The sequence below is a fragment of the Marmota monax genome, unplaced genomic scaffold (assembly GCF_021218885.2).
Source record: "Marmota monax isolate L192 unplaced genomic scaffold, Marmota_monax_Labrador192_F-V1.1 WCK01_AAM20220418_F8-fsc00005, whole genome shotgun sequence".
Classification (NCBI taxonomy): domain Eukaryota; kingdom Metazoa; phylum Chordata; class Mammalia; order Rodentia; family Sciuridae; genus Marmota; species Marmota monax.
The window spans coordinates 27,404,947-27,423,576 of NW_026692254.1; the positions used below are offsets into that span (position 1 = coordinate 27,404,947).

The 18,630-nt window shown below is 35.7% G+C and overlaps 1 protein-coding gene across 2 annotated transcripts in view; it reads left to right on the top strand.

The window, feature by feature from the left end:
* The window catches only part of Fanci (FA complementation group I), a 71,299-nt gene that overhangs the window by 44,318 nt on the left and 8,351 nt on the right, over positions 1–18,630 (top strand). For both annotated transcript variants that reach the window (XM_046437136.2, XM_058577173.1), the window contains exons 17-28: positions 237–351; positions 2,160–2,282; positions 4,868–4,936; positions 6,606–6,707; positions 7,792–7,968; positions 8,054–8,175; positions 8,915–9,079; positions 9,565–9,744; positions 14,791–14,957; positions 15,275–15,360; positions 16,195–16,311; positions 18,090–18,141. In XM_046437136.2, the coding sequence (XP_046293092.1) occupies positions 237–351; positions 2,160–2,282; positions 4,868–4,936; positions 6,606–6,707; positions 7,792–7,968; positions 8,054–8,175; positions 8,915–9,079; positions 9,565–9,744; positions 14,791–14,957; positions 15,275–15,360; positions 16,195–16,311; positions 18,090–18,141 (1,475 nt within the window). The remainder of the gene's footprint in view (positions 1–236; positions 352–2,159; positions 2,283–4,867; positions 4,937–6,605; positions 6,708–7,791; positions 7,969–8,053; positions 8,176–8,914; positions 9,080–9,564; positions 9,745–14,790; positions 14,958–15,274; positions 15,361–16,194; positions 16,312–18,089; positions 18,142–18,630) is intronic.

The following is an 18,630-nucleotide window of genomic DNA, read 5'->3' on the forward strand; positions in this document are numbered from 1 at the left end:
AATAGGGTCTCGCTGAATTGTTTAGCACCTCGTGGTTGCTGAGGCTGGCTTTGAACTCGCGATCCTCCTGCTTCAGCCTCCCAAGCTGCTGGGATTATAGGCATGTGCCACTGTGCCCAGCTTTTGCTTCATTCTTTATATATGTATTCTTTTTCTGCGTGGGACTAACTGGATATTCATATTTCCTGTAAAATTAATGCTATTTGTTAACCTCTCTCTATGTATTCCTGAGCTAGCCAGCTTGATGCCCGAAAATCTGCAGTTGCTGGGTTTTTGCTGCTCCTGAAGAACTTTAAAGTTTTAGGCAGCCTGTCATCCTCTCAGTGCAGTCAATCTATTGGCGTCAGTCAGGTAAGGATTGTTCACACTGACTTTTAGTTTGGGCATTAAAGCAGAGGCCAATAATATGAAAACTACTTTTAAAAAATTCCTATTATGGTTTTAAGAACCTATTGTGAAACTGAGTTCTGTCATGAAGATGATGATGGTTGTGGTTATCAGTTACTACTTACCTCAATAATTATTTTATATTAATTTTATATTGTTGATAATACTTGTGATCTGTTGGGTTAAATAAAATACTAAAACTTACGTTAAGCCAGGTACAGTGGTGCATACCTATAATCCTAGCAACTTAGAAGGCTGAGGCAGGTGTATCGCGAGTTCAGACCCAACCCCAGCAACTTAGTGAGGCCCTAAGCAACTCAGACCCTGTCTCCAATACAATTAAAAAAAAAAAAAAAAAATAGGGCTGGGGATATGGCTCAATGGTTAAGCCCCCCTGGCTTTAATCCCTGGACACCCCCCCCCCCAAAAAAAAAAAAAAAAACTTCATCCTTTTACTTTTCTGATGTGGCTACTGGAAATTTTTAAATTATATAAGTAGCTTATATTTGTGGTTCATAATATCGTTATTGGATATCATTGTTCTAGACACTGTTTAAGTATTTTATCATTTAATCTTAATTGTCATTGTCTGAGGCTTGGTATTATTGTACCCATTTTTAAAATAAGTATATTTGATTTGCACCACTAAACCATGTAATCTGAGAAAATGAAACTTTATAGTAATTTCATAATCTGAGCTTTGGAGCAATAAAATTGTCTTCATGATTTCAATGATATAGAGTTGATAAATAGACACAGTTAGCATTTTTATTAGGAATCCTTTATTGCTCTAGTATAACTGTATAAAACCTGTCAGTAACATACAGTTTAAATTAAATATGAAGAATAATGGGTGTCATTATTTATTTGTACCCCATTTATTGTTCCCATTTTAAGGATAAGGAAACTAAGACTGATAGAGGTTAAATAACTTGCCCAAATTTATTTTTTTGTTTATTTATTTATTGCTTTAGGGAATGTTCATGAACTCAGGGTCTCACACATGATAGGCAAGCACTCTGACCCTGAGCTATACCCCCAGCCCCCAAGGTTATATTTATGTAACCAGTAAAGAGTAGAACTAGGATTTGACTTCAGACAGTATGAGCTACCTAACTCTATCTGAAGTAAGGATTAAGAAATTCTTTGTACTTGCTAGTTTTATTTGAAGTCAAAAAGAATATCAGTTCTTTGTCATGTCCATTTCTAAACAAAAGTCTCTTCCTCTGAACATCTCTGGAATTTGTGGAAGAGGTAGATTCTTTTAGCTACTAAAGATATTTAAGGAAGTCTTAGGCCTTTTAAATAAAATCATGTACATTCTGATTGCTATATTCTAGTAATATAAGATTATTAATGCTTCCTAGCAGCTGACATTGTCAAGGAAACCTAAGGAACAGGGGGAAAAATATTAATTTTGTTAAAATACTTGAAAATTCTTTTATCTCAGTTTAGAGTAAGAGCAACACCACTGTATAAATTAAATATGAAGAATGGTGTCATTTATTTGTCCTCCATTTATCCTTCCCATTTTAAGTATAAGGAAACTAATTGATAGAGGTTAAAAAACTTGCCCATGGTTATTTATTTGTTTGTTTATTGCTTTAGGGGATGTTCATGAACATAGTGATTTTAGTGTCTGCCTCATTTCTGGGTTTTAGCATAGAGAAAGCTCAGTCTATGTTTCTTTGAACAAGAATATAGTCTCATTTTACTCCTTAATGAAAACTATCTTAGTAAGATGGACATGAACTAGGCTCTCTTCCTTTTAGGTTCATGTGGATATTCATAGCCGTTATAATTCTGTTGCCAATGAAACTTTTTGCCTTGAGATCATGGATAGTTTGAGGAGATGCTTAGGCCAGCAGGCTGATGTTCGACTTATGCTTTATGAGGTAAGTCAGTAGAATGGAAGGAATGTAGCAAACCTACCCACCCCCAACTAAGAAATTAATTTTTTTCTTGGTTATAAAAATACATGAGTCATGCCCTTATACAATCAGGACCAATAGATTGTGGTAGTCAAAAAATTAAGATAAGGAATCATAAATGTTGCTACATCTTAACTTTTAATTTGAAATATTTAAATGTGCATTAACTTGCTAGTATTTTAAGACCAAGCTTGACATTTTTAACTTCTTGTTCCTCATATAAACAATAACCTTAATTTATTGCGTGTAATTCCAAATTTTTGTTTACTTAAAGTGCTAAAAAAACCTGAATATACTCTAGACACAGTCTTAGTACAGAAACCTTTTAGATGGGTTTAGTTGTTTCCCTAGCTTTTTAAATTTGCTTATTACCTAATCATCAGAATTTGGTTTTTAAAGTCTTTCTAAAATATTCAGCTTAGTTTTTATCAGAACAAGGTATTTTCTTTTTTGCATTTGGTTTCCAGCTGTTTATAGAATGTATGATTAAATTACATAATTGTAAAAGCAGTACGATTACCAAAAATAGTGGACAGTTAAAACTACTGACTTGTATTAGCATGTAACTCACCTAGTAGGAACAGAAGTATGTGGTATGGAGGTACATTTCTAGCATTAAGTAAGTCATATTTCAGCACATGTTTCATGGAAGGAATAAAGAGCATTAGATACTCTAAACAAGTACATTAAGTAGAAGTTATTTCACAGAGCAGCTATTATAATACCTTCATTTGTCATCTTAAAATAACACTGAGCTACAGGAGTTGCCAGGCACTGAATTTTTAGCTTATTGTAGAACATACAGAGAGAATATAAAAATGCTATGTTGTAGTATTGCTAATCCCACCATTCGTATATACATATTTATGCAAAATTGAAATGAGATTTATATAGATTTTATCTCAACATTATGTTGTAATCATTGTCCCACTTCATTAAATTCTTTGGCAACATTTATTTATTTATTTCTGTGGAACTGGGGGGAATCCAGGAACAGTTTACCACTGAGCTGAGCTACATCCCCAGTCCCTTTTTAAAAATTGGTTTTTGTTTTTGAGACAGAGTCTTACTAAGTTGCCAGGGCTGGCCTTGAATTTGCAATCCTCCTGCCTCTCAGCCTCTTTGAGTACCTGGGATTACAGGTGTGCTCCACAGTGCCCATCTGACAACATGATTTTTAATGCCAAATTATATATTTTTAAAATATAGGTATTTTAAACTTATTTTGGAGCAATTCTGATGTTTGTAGTTGTTTTAGTATGAATGAATGTTTGACCACATTCTGGGTCAAAGATTAGGACGTTTTAGTCTCATGGCACACCTTTGCAAGCACTATTATTTTTATTTTTAATTATTATTTTCTTTCCAGGGAGCAGAGAGTGCTAGGGATCAAACCCATGGCCTTGCGCTTGCTAGGCATGCATTCTACCTAAATCTATTTTTTCCCCCCTTTGAGGTATCTAGTGTTTTTATGTAGAGTCTATATTCTTCCTATGAACATTCACTAACATTTTCTTCAAATTAGGGTTTTTTGCTTTTGTTTTTTTATGTTTAGTTACTTAATTCATCTGGAATTTGGTTTAGCATTATAAGGAGCTAACTCTTCCCCCTCAGGTTAACCAGTTGTTCAGTTGCCTCCTTTATGTGTACTATTATGTTTGTGTGCTAGCCCTTTATTTTGCTTATATATTTTGGTGCCAAGAGAAGCATCTTTTTATTATTATTAAGCCTTATAAAATATATTAATGCCTACTAGGGGCTAATCTTCCATCATTTCATTGCTTTTCTTGAAACAAAAAGTTTTGGTCAATTATTATTTGCTTCCTCTCAGAGGTGAGCTGTACAACCTCTTTGGCAGGTTCCAAAAAACTCCCCAGAAGTGTAGTCTGAGTGGTTTTTAACAATACTGGGAAATTTCAGGTAGGAAAAAAAAAAAAAAAATCATGTATATTTGGGTATTTAGGGCCTTGAAGCCCTATAAACTAAGTGGGAAGAATGTCCTAAAAGGCCACTAATACAGGATGAGTAAAAAGAATAGAAGCTTAGAACATCCCTGACTTTGAAGGGGGAGAGTACTCCAAAGCCATATTGACCCGTTGCTTAAAAATTATGAGAATTGCTAAGACTCAGTGGCACACACCTTTAAATCCCAGCAGCTCAAGAAGCTGTGACAGGAGGATCATGAGGTTAAAGTCAGCCTCAGCAACTTAGAGAGGCACTTAGCAACTCAGCGAGACCCTGTCTCTAAATAAAATATAAAAAATATCTGGGGATGTCTTTCAGTGGTTAATTGCCTCTGGGCTGAATCCCTGGTACCTTCCCCCCCCAAATGTGAGAATTATGGTGAGATCATTAACCCAGTTCATGGTAATCAGAGATCTCTTACTGCAGACAAATAATCTAAATTTTCTAAACCATTTTCCCTCTAGCAAATAGAGTTTCCATCTTTATCAAAGAACTAAAAGTAGGATTAAAATAGTATTTTAAAATTATGATTATTTAAAACATTATTTTTGTTAAAGAGCTTATTTATTCTCTGCTGCTTCTAGGGTTTCTATGATGTTCTTCGAAGGAACTCTCAACTGGCTAATTCAATCATGCAGACTCTGCTATCACAGGTAAAATGTATTTATGTACATTACAGGGAAATCGATGAGACTTTGAGAGGCAATTGAATTTTTCTAGACTTTTCAAAACACAAAATAATTCCTAAGTAATACACTGTGTTGCCTGTGGTATGTCATGCTCTTCTGGGTTGTTTTATGTCAATTACCACTTACTACCTACCATATTGCCACCATTTAACTGTTAGCCCTGTAAATTAGCAATCTACATCCTAAGTCAGAGACCTTTTGAAGAACTATTTACAAATGCTGTTAGCACTTATATCTGTATGTTTTATTTCTAAAAGAAAGAAGAAATCTACAGTAAATAGAGCAGAATGTCGACATCTGTTCAATCCAAGTGACACGTACATGAATAACTGCTAGGTTATTTTCTGTATTTTTTAATTTTAAAAAAGATTTTTAAAATTATGAAATATTTCAAAAGACCATCAAGATGACAATTCAGGTGGAAAATATCTGGTGTAAATAAGACCTTTTTACTTTCAACGTTAATGAGAAGAATTCAGGTGGAAAATATCTGGTGTTAACAAGACCTTTTTACTCTTCAATATTAATTAAGCACTAATTTGAATCTTTATTAAGATACAATTCATATGCCAGTAATTGTTACTGTTCTCTTATCAGAAGGGTTGTTGTAGACCCTTAGTCCATCATTTTAGTAGAAAATAAGCATGTGTGCTTGCTTGCTAGTTCTGTCATTGTTTTGTGATAATTCTGAAGAAGCTCCATTTGAAATTAAGTTCTCAATGTGTGGAGATAATTGGAAGGTCCTTTGCTATCCAAAAAGTTTTCACTGGGCCTTCACATTGATCCTGTATAAAACTTAGATCCTGATTAATAATATCTATCTTTTAAATTATAATAATTAAGCTTTAGTCACATACTTAACAGAAATATAAAATTATGTTTGAAGGAAGAGCAGTGCTTCACAATTGAGGTTAAAATACAGATTTGAAAAGGAAAAAAAAAAAAAAGAGTAATAGCCAGCATTTGTTTTTCAGTTCTGTTGTATGTCAAGTAGTGGATTAAAGCTCTTTACATCTGTTGTCATGTTTAATCCTTATATAGCATTCATATTAACAGTATACTTATTTTTTAAGTGAGGAACCAAGGTATAAATAACTTTATCAAAATCAGTAATAAGTGGTGGTTCTGGTATTTTGGACTCAGTTAGTCTAACTCAAGAGCCTATATTCTTAAATATCACACTATACTGAAAATGCTAATTTCCCGTGCAAGTTTAGGGATTGGTGTGAAGGAGTATGCTGGAAGTGAAATAGGAAAGATGCCTCTTATCAGTACTATGCTTGAAGCAAGGGCCAAAGGATCTAGTTGAGACAAAGCAATACAAATTCTGCTATACTGTTCTTTAGACACTTAAGAAATGTGTCTTAGAAGGCATTAGATATGAGATAATCTTTATCTTGACCAGTTTAAAAATGCAAAATGTAGCTGGGCATGGTGGTGCCCAGCTCTTCTATAGGCAGGAGGATCACAAGTTCAAGTTCAAGTTCAGCTGTAGCAACATGGTGGACCCTTTCTCAAAATAAAGAAGGACTGAGGTGAATTCAATCCCCAGTACCAAAAAAAAAAAAAAAAAAAAGTGAAAAAAGTATTAATGAACAGTGATGACTTTTTTTTCCCCCTTTGCTATATACAGTTAAAACAGTTCTATGAGTCAAAACCTGATGTGCTGCCTCCTCTGAAATTAGAAGCTTGTATTCTGACCCAGGGAGATCAGATCTCTCTACAAGAACCATTGGTGAGATTTTTATTCCTTCTATAACCATTATTTTTACTGGTAATGGTAGGATTGATCTTCAGAAAGAGATCTGTGAAAATTTCTTCCTAATTCTTACAGTGAATTTTTACTCTGAAATCTTCCCTGCTTATCACTGCTGAATGCCAAATGTGGTGGTGCATGCCTGTAATCTCCAGAGGCTGAAGCAGGAGGATTGCCAAGTTTGAGGCCAGCCTCAGCAACTAAGCAAGACCCTGTCTCAAAGTTTTAAAAAGTGCTGGGATGTGGGTCAGTGGTTAAGTGCCCCTGGATTCAGTCCCCAGTACCCAAATAAATAAATAATTTCTGACGCAGTAGCACTTTGTATCTATTGGTAAAATTACTTCATGTTAGCACTTTGCTAAATCATGGCATCTACCGCGTCAAGGAACATCTTATCTGTTAATATGTACATTAAATAAGTGTATTTAAATAAGTATTTATCTCCATTATTTCAGAATGGGGATGTCACCCAGGAGTAGATGAATCCCGGGACCTGCTTAGTTGGAGAAAGTACATGGTTTAGGTTGAGCTAGATTGGTGCTCTGTCAGACCTTCAGAGGATCTAGGATGGGTTGTTTTTCATGTTACCTGGTATTAGAAAGACATAAAAAAGAAGAAAAATTGAAATTTCCTGCCCCAGAGACCTAGAACTCGTGGCAGTAGGGAGGGAAGTCTTTCAGTTGTCATAACCTGTCTTGATGTGCATTTTGTTTCCAACTTAAGATGCTTCCTCAACATAAAATGGGACTCAAAGGAATTAGAAACCATTTAACTTCACAACCTGTCTCCAGGGTTTTTTCTATAAAACTAATGACAATATATCTGATGTTGCATTCTGAAATGTCAGCTACTTATGAGACCAGTTTCTTTGAGAAAGTTCTGTTAAACAATGCCTGGTAGTTCAATTAAGTTTTCCCAGTTTTTTAAATTCAGATAGACTTGATTTGTAATGCCAACAAATAACTTACTTAAGCTTTCTGAAGAATTATTTACTGATTTTCAGTAGCGTCTTGGGTTATCCCTTAACTCATAAGAATATTATTTACTTATTTTTCTTCTACAGGATTATCTGTTGTGTTGTATTCAGCATTGTTTGGCCTGGTATAAAAGTAGAGTGGTGTCCGTGAAACAGGGAGATGAGGAGGAGGAAGAAGAAGAGGGATTCTACCAAGAACTAGATGATATATTGGAGTCTATTACTAATAGAATGATTAAGAGTGAGCTGGAAGACTTTGAACTGGTAATGGCTAAGTCCTCCATGTATTGAATAATGTAGTTACTGTTATTAATAAGTTAGTGCATTAATATTTATCTTATGGTTTTAGGATAAATCAGCAGATTTTTCTCAGAGCACTGGTATTGGCATCAAAAATAATATCTCTGCATTTCTTGTGATGGGAGTTTGTGAGGTTCTAATAGAATATAATTTCTGCATAAGTAATTTCAGGTAAGATATTATTGTGACTCCTTGTAGTTTGATGAATACATCATGAATACTAGAACAAATGGATATGATTTTTTAACTCTTCACAATATGGTTAGGCACTAAATAGACCACAGACTATAATATCTTTTAAACAGAAATCTAGCCTAAGCCAGGCACGGTGGCACATACCTGTAATCCCAGCAGCTTTGAGAGGCTGAGACAGGAGGATCGCAAGTTCAAAGTCAGCCACAGCAGTGGCGAGGCGCTGAGCAACTCAGTGAGACTCTCTCTCTAAATAAAATATGGAATAGGGCTAGGGATGTGGCTCAGTGGTTGAGTGCCCCTGAGTTCAATCCCCAGTACCAAAAAAAAAAGAAAGAAAAAGAATTCTAGCCTAAGACCAAACTATTTTCTTTCTATCAGAGAACATTGAAGAATATGCCAGGCAGGAATGTTGTCTTCTAGCAGGCTTTAATTTATTCATAACTCACCAGACCTTGAACTCAAGTACTCCTCATTTTAATAGAAATTTTTATTAGTGCTAGTGTTGGACTTTTATGTTCTGCTTTGACAGAGTATAAATAAGGGGGAAGGGGATCTAGATAGATCAGTGTATGAGTGAGAGTGCTATGTTTATGTTAATGAAGGTCCACTCATAATGTTATATCTAAAATATGACATTTTAAGAAGCATTGTGATTTCTTATTATTATGTGTAACATCAAACCATGATAATTCTGATCTTTGTTCCTTTTACGCAGTAAGAATAAGTTTGAGGAGGTTCTGAGCTTATTCATGTGTTACAAGAAACTCTCTGACATCCTTAGCGAAAAAGCTGGTAAAGGCAAAGCTAAAATGACCAACAAAACAAATGATAGTTTTTTGTCCATGAAATTTGTTTCTGATCTTCTTACTGCTCTTTTCAGGTAAGGTTCTAATTGATTGTATAAAGACGACAGCCTAGTAAAGATAATTCTTCATGTGCAGGTTCACTTGTATTAGTTTAGATTCACAAATATTGTTGTAGATATAGTAAGAAATGTAAGGAGGCTTAAATTTTCTTAAAATGAAAGCTGGACAATCACAAGTAGGCATTTTAAAGAGGCGCTTTAAATTATTAAAAGCAGAAACAATGGACTAACTAGAGAGATGAATTCCAATAGTATTGTAAGAAAATCTATGTAAACTTAGACATTCAAATTTTATCAAAGTAAGGATTATAGGAGAGAGAAAAAAACAGACACTAAGAATGATTGTAAAAGAACAACCATGGCAGTAACTCTAGCAAAGGCTTTCATAGAGTCTGCCATTTAAAACTTGCTGGCTGCTGCTGTTCTTCCCTAGGAAGCCTAATTGCAGATCCCAGTAAATAGAGGAATCTTTTCCCCATGCTCTGTCTTTCTCTCTCTAGGGATAGTACCCAAAGTCACGAAGAGAGCCTGTCAGTTTTGAGGTCCAACAATGAGTTCATGCGCTATGCAGTGACTGTTGCTCTGCAGAAGGTGCAGCAGCTAAAAGAAACAGGACATGTTAGTGGCCCCGATGGCCAAAACCTAGACAAGATCTTTCAGAACCTCTGTGACATAACTCGGTAAGCCACTTCCTCTCTCAAACTTGTTGACTTGCTTATCTGCCATGGATTCTTCAAGAGAGGAATGTGAATGAAGGTGATTTGAAGTTGGACATGCCTAAAGAGCAAAAGTACAATCACTGAAGTTGGGTTTTTTCCTAATCCTACTTTGGTATAGGTTGTTAGTTGTGTAAAAAAGAGGTCAGGATATTATTAAATGATGAACAAATGATTTCATCTGGGTTGGAAATGTAGTTCAATGGTAAAGTGTGCTTGCCTAGTCTGCTTAAGGTGCAGGATTCCCTCCCCAGCACAGCCAAAACAAAATGGTTGGTCAAGTCGGCATAATAATTCTAAATGTAAGTGTTCCTGACAAAGACCCAGAATACATAAAGTGGGCGGGGCTGAGAGGGACAATAAAATTGAAGACAAATTATTTTTTTTAATATTTTTTTAAATTGTAGATGGACACAGTACATTTATTTTATTTATTTGTTTTTATGTGGTGCTAAGGATCGAAACCAGTGCCTCACATGTGCTAGGCAAGCATCTACCACTGAGCCACAACCCCAGCCCTGAAGATAACCTTTTTATTAGTCATTTCTCAGTAATGAGCAAGACTAGTAGATGGAAAATCAGGAAATAAAAGACCTTAATGATATCGTCTTGCAGTTTGACTTAATTGACCTAAATCACTCAACAACAGCTTCCAAGTACACAGTCTTTTTATGTACGCATGATTCAGTCACCAAGTTGTACTTTGGACCATAAAATAAACCAGAAATTTTTAAAAATAGAGATTATTTGGTTCTCCAACCACACAGAACTAAACAAAAAAGATAGTGGGATAATCCTCATATATTTGAAAATTAAATGTACTTCTGAATAACCTCTAGTCAAGGTCAAAGGGAAAGTCATAGAGGAAATTAGAAAATGTCTTTGAAGGATAATAATGAATATGTAGCATATGAATATGTATAATCCAGCCAAAGTACTGTTTAGGAAGATGTGTTTTTTCCCAGGAGTTGAACTCTGGGAGGCTCAACCACTGAGCTGCATCTCCAGCCGTTACCCCGCCCCACTTTTTTTTTGTATTTTGGGACATGGTCTCCCTAGGTTGCCTAGGGCATGCTAAGTTCCTGAGGCTAGTTTTGAACTTGGGGTCCTCCTGCCTCAGCCTCCTGAGCCACTAGGATTATAAGTGTGTACCATCGCCCCCAGCTCAGGTAGAAATTTATAGTCGATTTTTTTTTAAATCTCATCTACATAAAAGCTTATACATTAATAGAAAAAGTAAATTAAAATGAAAATAGATGGAAGAAAATAATAATGACAAACAGAATCATTGATAATGAAAATCAAAATAATAGAGAAAAAGGAAAGAAAACTATTTTTTTGTGAGATGAATATGTTTAATAAACCTTAGCCAGACTAATCAGAATGAGAGAAGACACAAAATACAAATATCAAAAGTGAGGGTGAGGAAATATCACTATTAATCCTACAACTATTAAAAAATTGATAATAGCTGCTTTGTGTGTTAAACTTCATGAGTTAAATGCCCAAATTTCTTGAAAGTTCCCTCAAGAAGCATTAGATAACATGAGTAAATCCAACTTCTACAAAAGAATTTAAACTTGAGATTTAAATTTTTCTCTTAAGCCAGAAGTGGTGGCACATGCCTATAATCTCAACAGCTCAAGAGGCTGAGGCAGAAGGATCACAAGTTCAAATTCACCCTCCTCAGCAGCAGTGAGGCACATTGTCTCTAAGTAAAATATAAAAAAGGGATAGGGATGTGGCTCGGTGGTCAAGTGTCCCTGAGTTCAATACCCAGTACCAAAAAAAAAAAATTTTTTTTTTTTTTTTTCCCTCTTAAAACACTAAGCCAAGAGACTGAGGTTTGTAGCTCAGTGGTAGAACACCTGCCCTGCATGTGTAAGACACTAGGTTCAATCCTCAGCACTATATAAAAATAAAGGTATTGTGTCCATCTGTAACTAAAGAAATATTTTAAAAAGAGTGGAAGTGATGTTTAAAAAAAATACACACTAGGCCAGCTGGGCGCAGTAGTACATGCCTATACCTGTAATCCCAGCAGCTTGGGAGGCTTAGGCAGGAGGATCGAAAGCTCGAGGCCAGCCTCAGCAATTTAGTGAGGGCCTCAGCAACTTAGGAGATCGAGTCTCAAAATACAAAATAAAAAGGACTGGGAATGTGGCTTAGTGGTTAAGTGTCTCTGGGTTCAACCACTGGTACCTACCCTACCCCCAGGCATATATTTAAGGAAGAAATAATACCAATTCTGTACAAACACTTCAGAAGGTAAAAGAGAACATTTTCTCACTTTAATGAGATTAGTAATATCAACCCAGAAAAAGACATTTATAGAAGAAAAGATTATGTACAATTTCCCTCATGAATATAGATGCAAAAAAGACAAGCAAATTAAGTTTAACAACGTGAAGAATAATATAATTAGGTGGAAATGCAAGGTTGGTTCACTAAACCAACCAATGTAATTAGCATATCAAACTGAAGGATGAAAACTATCTGGATCAACTCAATAAGTATAGAAAATTATGATTCAACATAAATTCATGGTATAAGTATCAGAAAACTAGAAATAGATTTTTTTTTCAATTCAGTAAAGAGAATTTACAAAAACTCTATAGTTAACTCTTATTTAATGATGAAAAGACTGAATACTTCCTTCCCACCTTGTACTTTTACCTCTACTATTTAACATCATACCAAAGGTCCTAGCCAGTGCAGTACGGCAGAAGAAGAAAGAAAAGGCATCCAAATTGGGAAGAAAGAAATGACACTGTCTTCATTCATAGGCAATTAACATTCTCCAAAAAAATTCAAAAGAGTTTTTCAAAGTTATAAAATCTATTAAATATTTAACAAGGTTGTAGAATATGTTTAGTATAAAAATATTTTAGTTAACACACCAGCAGTAAATAATTGGAAATGGAAATTTTAAAAACTATTTATGCTAGCATCACAATATCATGGATTGCTTAGCAATAAATCTAATAAACATACAATACTTGTATGATGAAAACTATAATAAACATTAATAAGAAATCATAGAAGACCCAAGTAAATTGAAAGATATACATTGTATATGAATGTATACATTGTATTTGAATGAATGATTCAATACTGACAGATTCAACATAAACCCAGTCAAAATTCTATCAAGGGGAAAATGGGAGTGTAGCTTAGTGGTAGAATACCTGCTTAGCATACAGAGACTAAAGATACAATCCCCAGCAACCCCCTCAAATAAAAACTCCTACTAAGCTTTATTGAAAGAATTGACAGTGATTCTAAAATTTATGTGGTGAAGGATCTGGAATGAACCTTTCTCCATTTCTCATACCATGTTTAAAAAATTAATGAAATGGATTAGATACTTAAATATAAAACAAAATTATAAAACCTCTAGAAGAAAACAAAAAGAAAAATCTGGTGATCTTTTTTTTTTAGGCAAAGATTTCTTAGCTGTAACACCAAAAGCACAATCCAGAAAAATAAGAAGTACTTTTTGTTTTAATAATTTTATTTATTTATTTTTATGTAGTGCTGAGGATTGAACCCCAGTGCCTCACGTGTGCTAGGCAGGCACTCTACTGCTGAGCTATACCAGCCCGAGAAATACTCTTAATTCTGTTTTCCAAAAACTTTAAGAGAAAAAAACAAGCCACAGATAAGGAGAAAATATTCGCAAAACATGTTTGATGAAAGATTGATAATCAGAATTATATAAAGAATTCTCAAACTTACTATAAGAAGAAACAGCTAAATTTAAAAATGGTTGAGGCTGGGGGTATAGCACTGGTTAAGCACTTGCCTAGCATCATAAGGTCCTGGGTTCAATCCCCAGCATATTCTCCACCTATCCCATCCCACCCCACCCTACAGGGACAACGGGGAGGTTAAAAAGATGGCTAAAATATTTGTGTAGACACTTGACCCAAAAATATCATAGACATGGCAACTAAACGCATAGATGACATGACCTTTAGGTAAATGTACAACAAAGTCATAATGAAATATCACTAAGCACGGAACTGGGATTGTGGCTCAGTGGCTGAGTGCTTGCCTAATTTGTGAGGCATTGGGTTTGATTCTCAGCACCACATATAAATAAATAAATAATAAAGGCCAATCAACAACTAAAAACAAAACTTAAAAATATCACTAAGAATTTATTGGAATGTCTAAAATTAAGACGTTGATCATATCAAAGTGTATACACGTTTGGTGGAAGTTTAGAATTGTCCAGCCACTTTGGAAAACAGTGTGACAGTTTCTTCAAAAGTTAACCAGATGTTGTGGCACATGCCTATAATCCCACTAAGAAGGCTGACACAGGAGAATTGCAAGTTCAAGACCAGCCTCAGCAATGCAGTGAGTCGCTAAGCAACTTAGAGAGACCCTGTCTCAAAAAACAAAAAGGATGGGAGATGTGGCTTAGAGGTTAAGTGTCCCTGAGTTCAATCCCTGATAGAAAAAAAAAAGAAGAAGAAAAGTTAAGTACGCACCTACCATATAATCTACCTGATCTGCTATATATGAAAGCAACTGTTCATGTAAAGGGTTGCACACAAAGATTCATTGCAGCTTTATTTGTAACAGCAAAATGTGTAAAGAATCCCAGTGGATGAATAATGGGTGGATGAACTATGGTGTATCCACATAATGGAATAGTGCTCAGCATAGGTGAATCTCAAAAGCATATGCTGGGTTAACAAAGCCAGACTCGAACTTATATGTTGAATGATGCCACTTTTATGTATTGTAAAAAGTCAAACTGTAGGGACAGAAAATCAGATCAGTAGTTGTTAACAAATGGGTGAGAGTGTTGGCTACCAAGGAGCACAAGGGAACTTTCGGAGTGATGGAAATGCCTTGATTATGAGGAGATTTCACCTCTGTGTAAGCTTTTAAAAAATCCATAGAACTGTTCACTTCCAGGATACAAAGTTTACTGTATGTAAATCTACTTTAATGGTCCAGTCTTTAAAAGTGATCTGTCACACCTTCCACTTTCAGAGTCTTGCTGTGGAGATACACTTCAATCCCTACTTCAGTGGAAGAGTCAGCAAAGAAAGAGAAAGGAAAGAGCATCTCACTGCTGTGCTTGGAGGGTTTGCAAAAGATATTCAGTGTTGTGCAACAGTTCTATCAGCCCAAGATCCAGCAGTTCCTCAGGGCACTAGGTGGGCATTTCAGTGTCAACAAAATTGCTTGTTCTAAGTTTCTTCTTACCCATGCTCCTTAATCATATTTGTTCACCTACCAGAGGACACCTGAGTACAATCCTGATGTTGAGAAGTAATAACTGGTGGATACAGGATCATACTTAATAGTTTACATTTTAATGACAGCTGGAAAATAGATTGTAAAATAACTGAAGGATTTTAGAAATACACTTAAATCTGCCTCCAGACTTTTGAATTTCTTAAATTTTAGCTTTTTAAAGTCCAACACAGAATGAGTCACCTTCAGAGCAAATAGAGTTCTTTTCTGTTTCTAGATGTCACAGATCAGGAAGGAGATGAGGGAGAAGATGCAAATGTCAGTGTCACTCAAAGAGCAGCTTTCCAGATCCGGCAGTTTCAGGTAAGAAGCTGTTGTACTGGCCTGAGGATTCTTACAAAGGGCAGAATGTGAACAAATAGAGCAGTTTTTTTTCCCCCCTGCAACACTGAAGCAATGGAACAGCTCTTAAAAGGATCCTAATGAGGATGTGTATTTTATCTAAGCAAATCCTACCTGTTGCCTCTGAGAACCACTGTTTGAGATGACATGAAGAGATAGCTGAGATAGGTGTTGTGATTTTTGATTTTGAGTCTGTGGTATGATTAAGCTTTGTCAGATTATGTAGAAACTAACAGTGGAACTTGTTAGTTTCTAACAGATTGTCAGAATATCAAGATATTCTATCATAAGGATTTCATTTACTTAATAAATTTTAAATTTTCTACTGCTTATCAGGAAGTGTTGCTGGGAATACAGCAGGGAACAAAAGTGAAATATTCATGTCCTTATGAAGCTTACATCATAGTAGGGAAAGACAAATGAAAAAAAAACACGTGGTATTTAAGTTAACAGAGAAGATCTGTAGGGAATGCCGGGTTTGGGGCTTATTCTAAACATAACATGAGTTTAGTAGATAGGCTTCAGAGAGATGAGAACCACCAGAAATTGTATGCTATTTATTCTTAATGTATATTTGGTGGGAAGTTGGAGAGGAAAGAGTTCATATTTTCAATAAATTTTTCAGGTTTGTAGTTGAAAACAGGTTCAATGCAAGGTCATTTTCAGATTGTGTCCTCTTGGAATTTTGGTAGCTTTAGATTCTTTCTGTCACAGTCTTAAATGTCTAACTAGGTGTCTCTTCTCTCTGATTGGAATATATCTATTGATATTTCTGTGCATACTTTCCTTCCTCAGAGGTCCTTATTGAATTTACTTAGCAGTGAAGAGGAAGACTTTAATAGTAAAGAAGCCCTCCTCCTAGTCAGTGTTCTCTCCAACTTGTCCAAGCTACTGGAGCCTTCCTCCCCTCAGGTACTAGCACTGCTTGTTCAGTCCCATTTACCAGCCTTCAGAAGGTAAGGAGTATTGCGTAGTAAAAGATCTCTCTCTGAAGCCTAGCTTATTTTAAATATATTTAATTTTACACTCAAATTAATAAGACCATAAGATGTATTTTCCTATATATTATTTCTATCATAACACATATAGCCATATAAGGACAAGATTGTACTTTTATTTGATCACTGTCCAAGGTAAACTGTAAACACTACAGAAAACACTTACAACATCTTTGATGACTTCAACATTCTTAAGCTGTGTTCTTCCCCGGTTTTGGTGTTTTCCTTTATTTTCTAAGTTGAAAGTATGCTAATTATCAATAGGGTAGCTGACGTTCAGTAATTGGATTTCTCAGCACTTACCTGGTATTGAGTTTGGGCGGGGGAGTTCAACAAAGGATGATTGAGTCAGAAAAGCATGACCATAGACCCAATGCAGAAAGCATTCTGCATTGGGATTGGGGTTGTAGTTCAGTGGTGGAGCTCTTGCCTTGCATGCATAAGGCCCTGGGTTCAATCCTCAGCACCACATAAAAATAAAGATATTGTGTCCATCTACAACTAAAAAAATATATTTTTTTAAAAAAGCATTCTGCTTAGATAGGTTGTATGTGGGTGTGCCCACATATACATAGAATTGTGCCCCCATTTGAGTGTACACTCACAAATGCGTGTATACACACATGAAGAGTAAGAAAGGCCACACTTGTTGGGTCTACATCAGGAGTAATTTCCCATTAGGATGATAACGAGCATTCCCAGGAGCCAGGGAATCCTGTGTGCTCCTACTATATCTTTTTTCCTAATTTCCTCTATTTCTGCAAGGAAATCAAGTTGAAGTCCTTACCTCTCTTTTTTCTTTCTTTTGTTCCATTCTATTCTAATCTCCTTTGACCTTTGGCTCCTAAGAGCTAATTCTTATATCGTTATGGTCAGGCCCTTCCTCTTCCTCACATCTTTGTTAGCCTGATATCCTTAAAGATGTCTGAAGTATGGGGCTGGGGTTGTGGCTCAGTGGTAGAACACTCGCCTAGCACGTGCAAGGCCCTGGGTTCAATCCTCAGCACTACATTAACATAAATAAATAAAATAAAGGTATTGTGTCCATCTACAACTAAAAAAACAAATATTAAAAAAAAAAAAAAAAAAGATGTCTGAAGTATGTAGGCCAGGAAGGAAAAAGAGAGATCTCAGTGGTAGCACAGTGGGGGCAGAGGAAGCTTCAGATACAAGGACTCAGTGCTGGGATGTAGCTCAGTGGCAAAGCATTTGCCTCACATTTGCAAAGCCCTGGGTTCAATCTCCAGTTCCAAAAAAGAAGGGAATAAAAAACCCTACCCCCCCAAAAAAAAAAAAAAAACCAACCCGTATACAAGGACTCAGATCCATTCCCCAGGACCTTTTGGCCCTTAATGAGGGCATAGATGTTCAAAATTAAATCATATTCTATCTTGTAATTACAGTTTCACCAGGAGCAGTGGCACATGCCTGAGACATGAGGATCACAAGTTCAAGGCCAGCCTAAGCAACTTAGTGAAACTCTGTCTTCAAATAAATAAAAAAGGATGAGTGTGTACCTCCATGGGAAAGTGCCCCTGGGTTCAGTCCCCAGTACCAAAAGAAATATTTGTAATTTTGGACTTTATCTTTAGCAGGTGATTTGCTTAGGCTCAGAAAGGACTAGGACTCTTCTGTTCTGACAACCCCCATTCTTAGCATATTTCTTTAATATCTGAATGACTTTTCATTTAGTTTGTGCAGATGTTATCCTGGACATCTAAGATTTGCAAGGAAAACAGCCGGGGTAAGTTTTCCTGCTACATTACCTAAAGGCTTTATGTAAAATCATCATCACCAAATTAGTATTTAGAAAAGAATATTCATTACATATTCACCAGAGTGGTCAACAGGAAAAAGATAGATAATACCAGATGTTGACCAGTCTGTAGAGCAGTTGGACCTCTCCTTTAACGCTGGTGAAGGTGTAAATTGGTATGACCACTCTGGAAAACTGGCAATATCTAACTACTAAAGTTAAACATAAGTCTATGACCCAACAATTCCATTCCTAAAGAAATTCATGGAACAATTATCAATGAAGCACTATTTTAATAGGTGAAAACAAACTTAAGTGTTCATTGGTAGAATGAATAAAGGAACTATGATATAGCCACACAGTGGAATACTATGCAGCAGTGAGAATGACCTACAGCAACATCATCGAGAGGATCATACAAACATAATGGGGAACAAAAGAGTCAGATGCTGTGTAAGTCCATTTAGATAAAGTTAA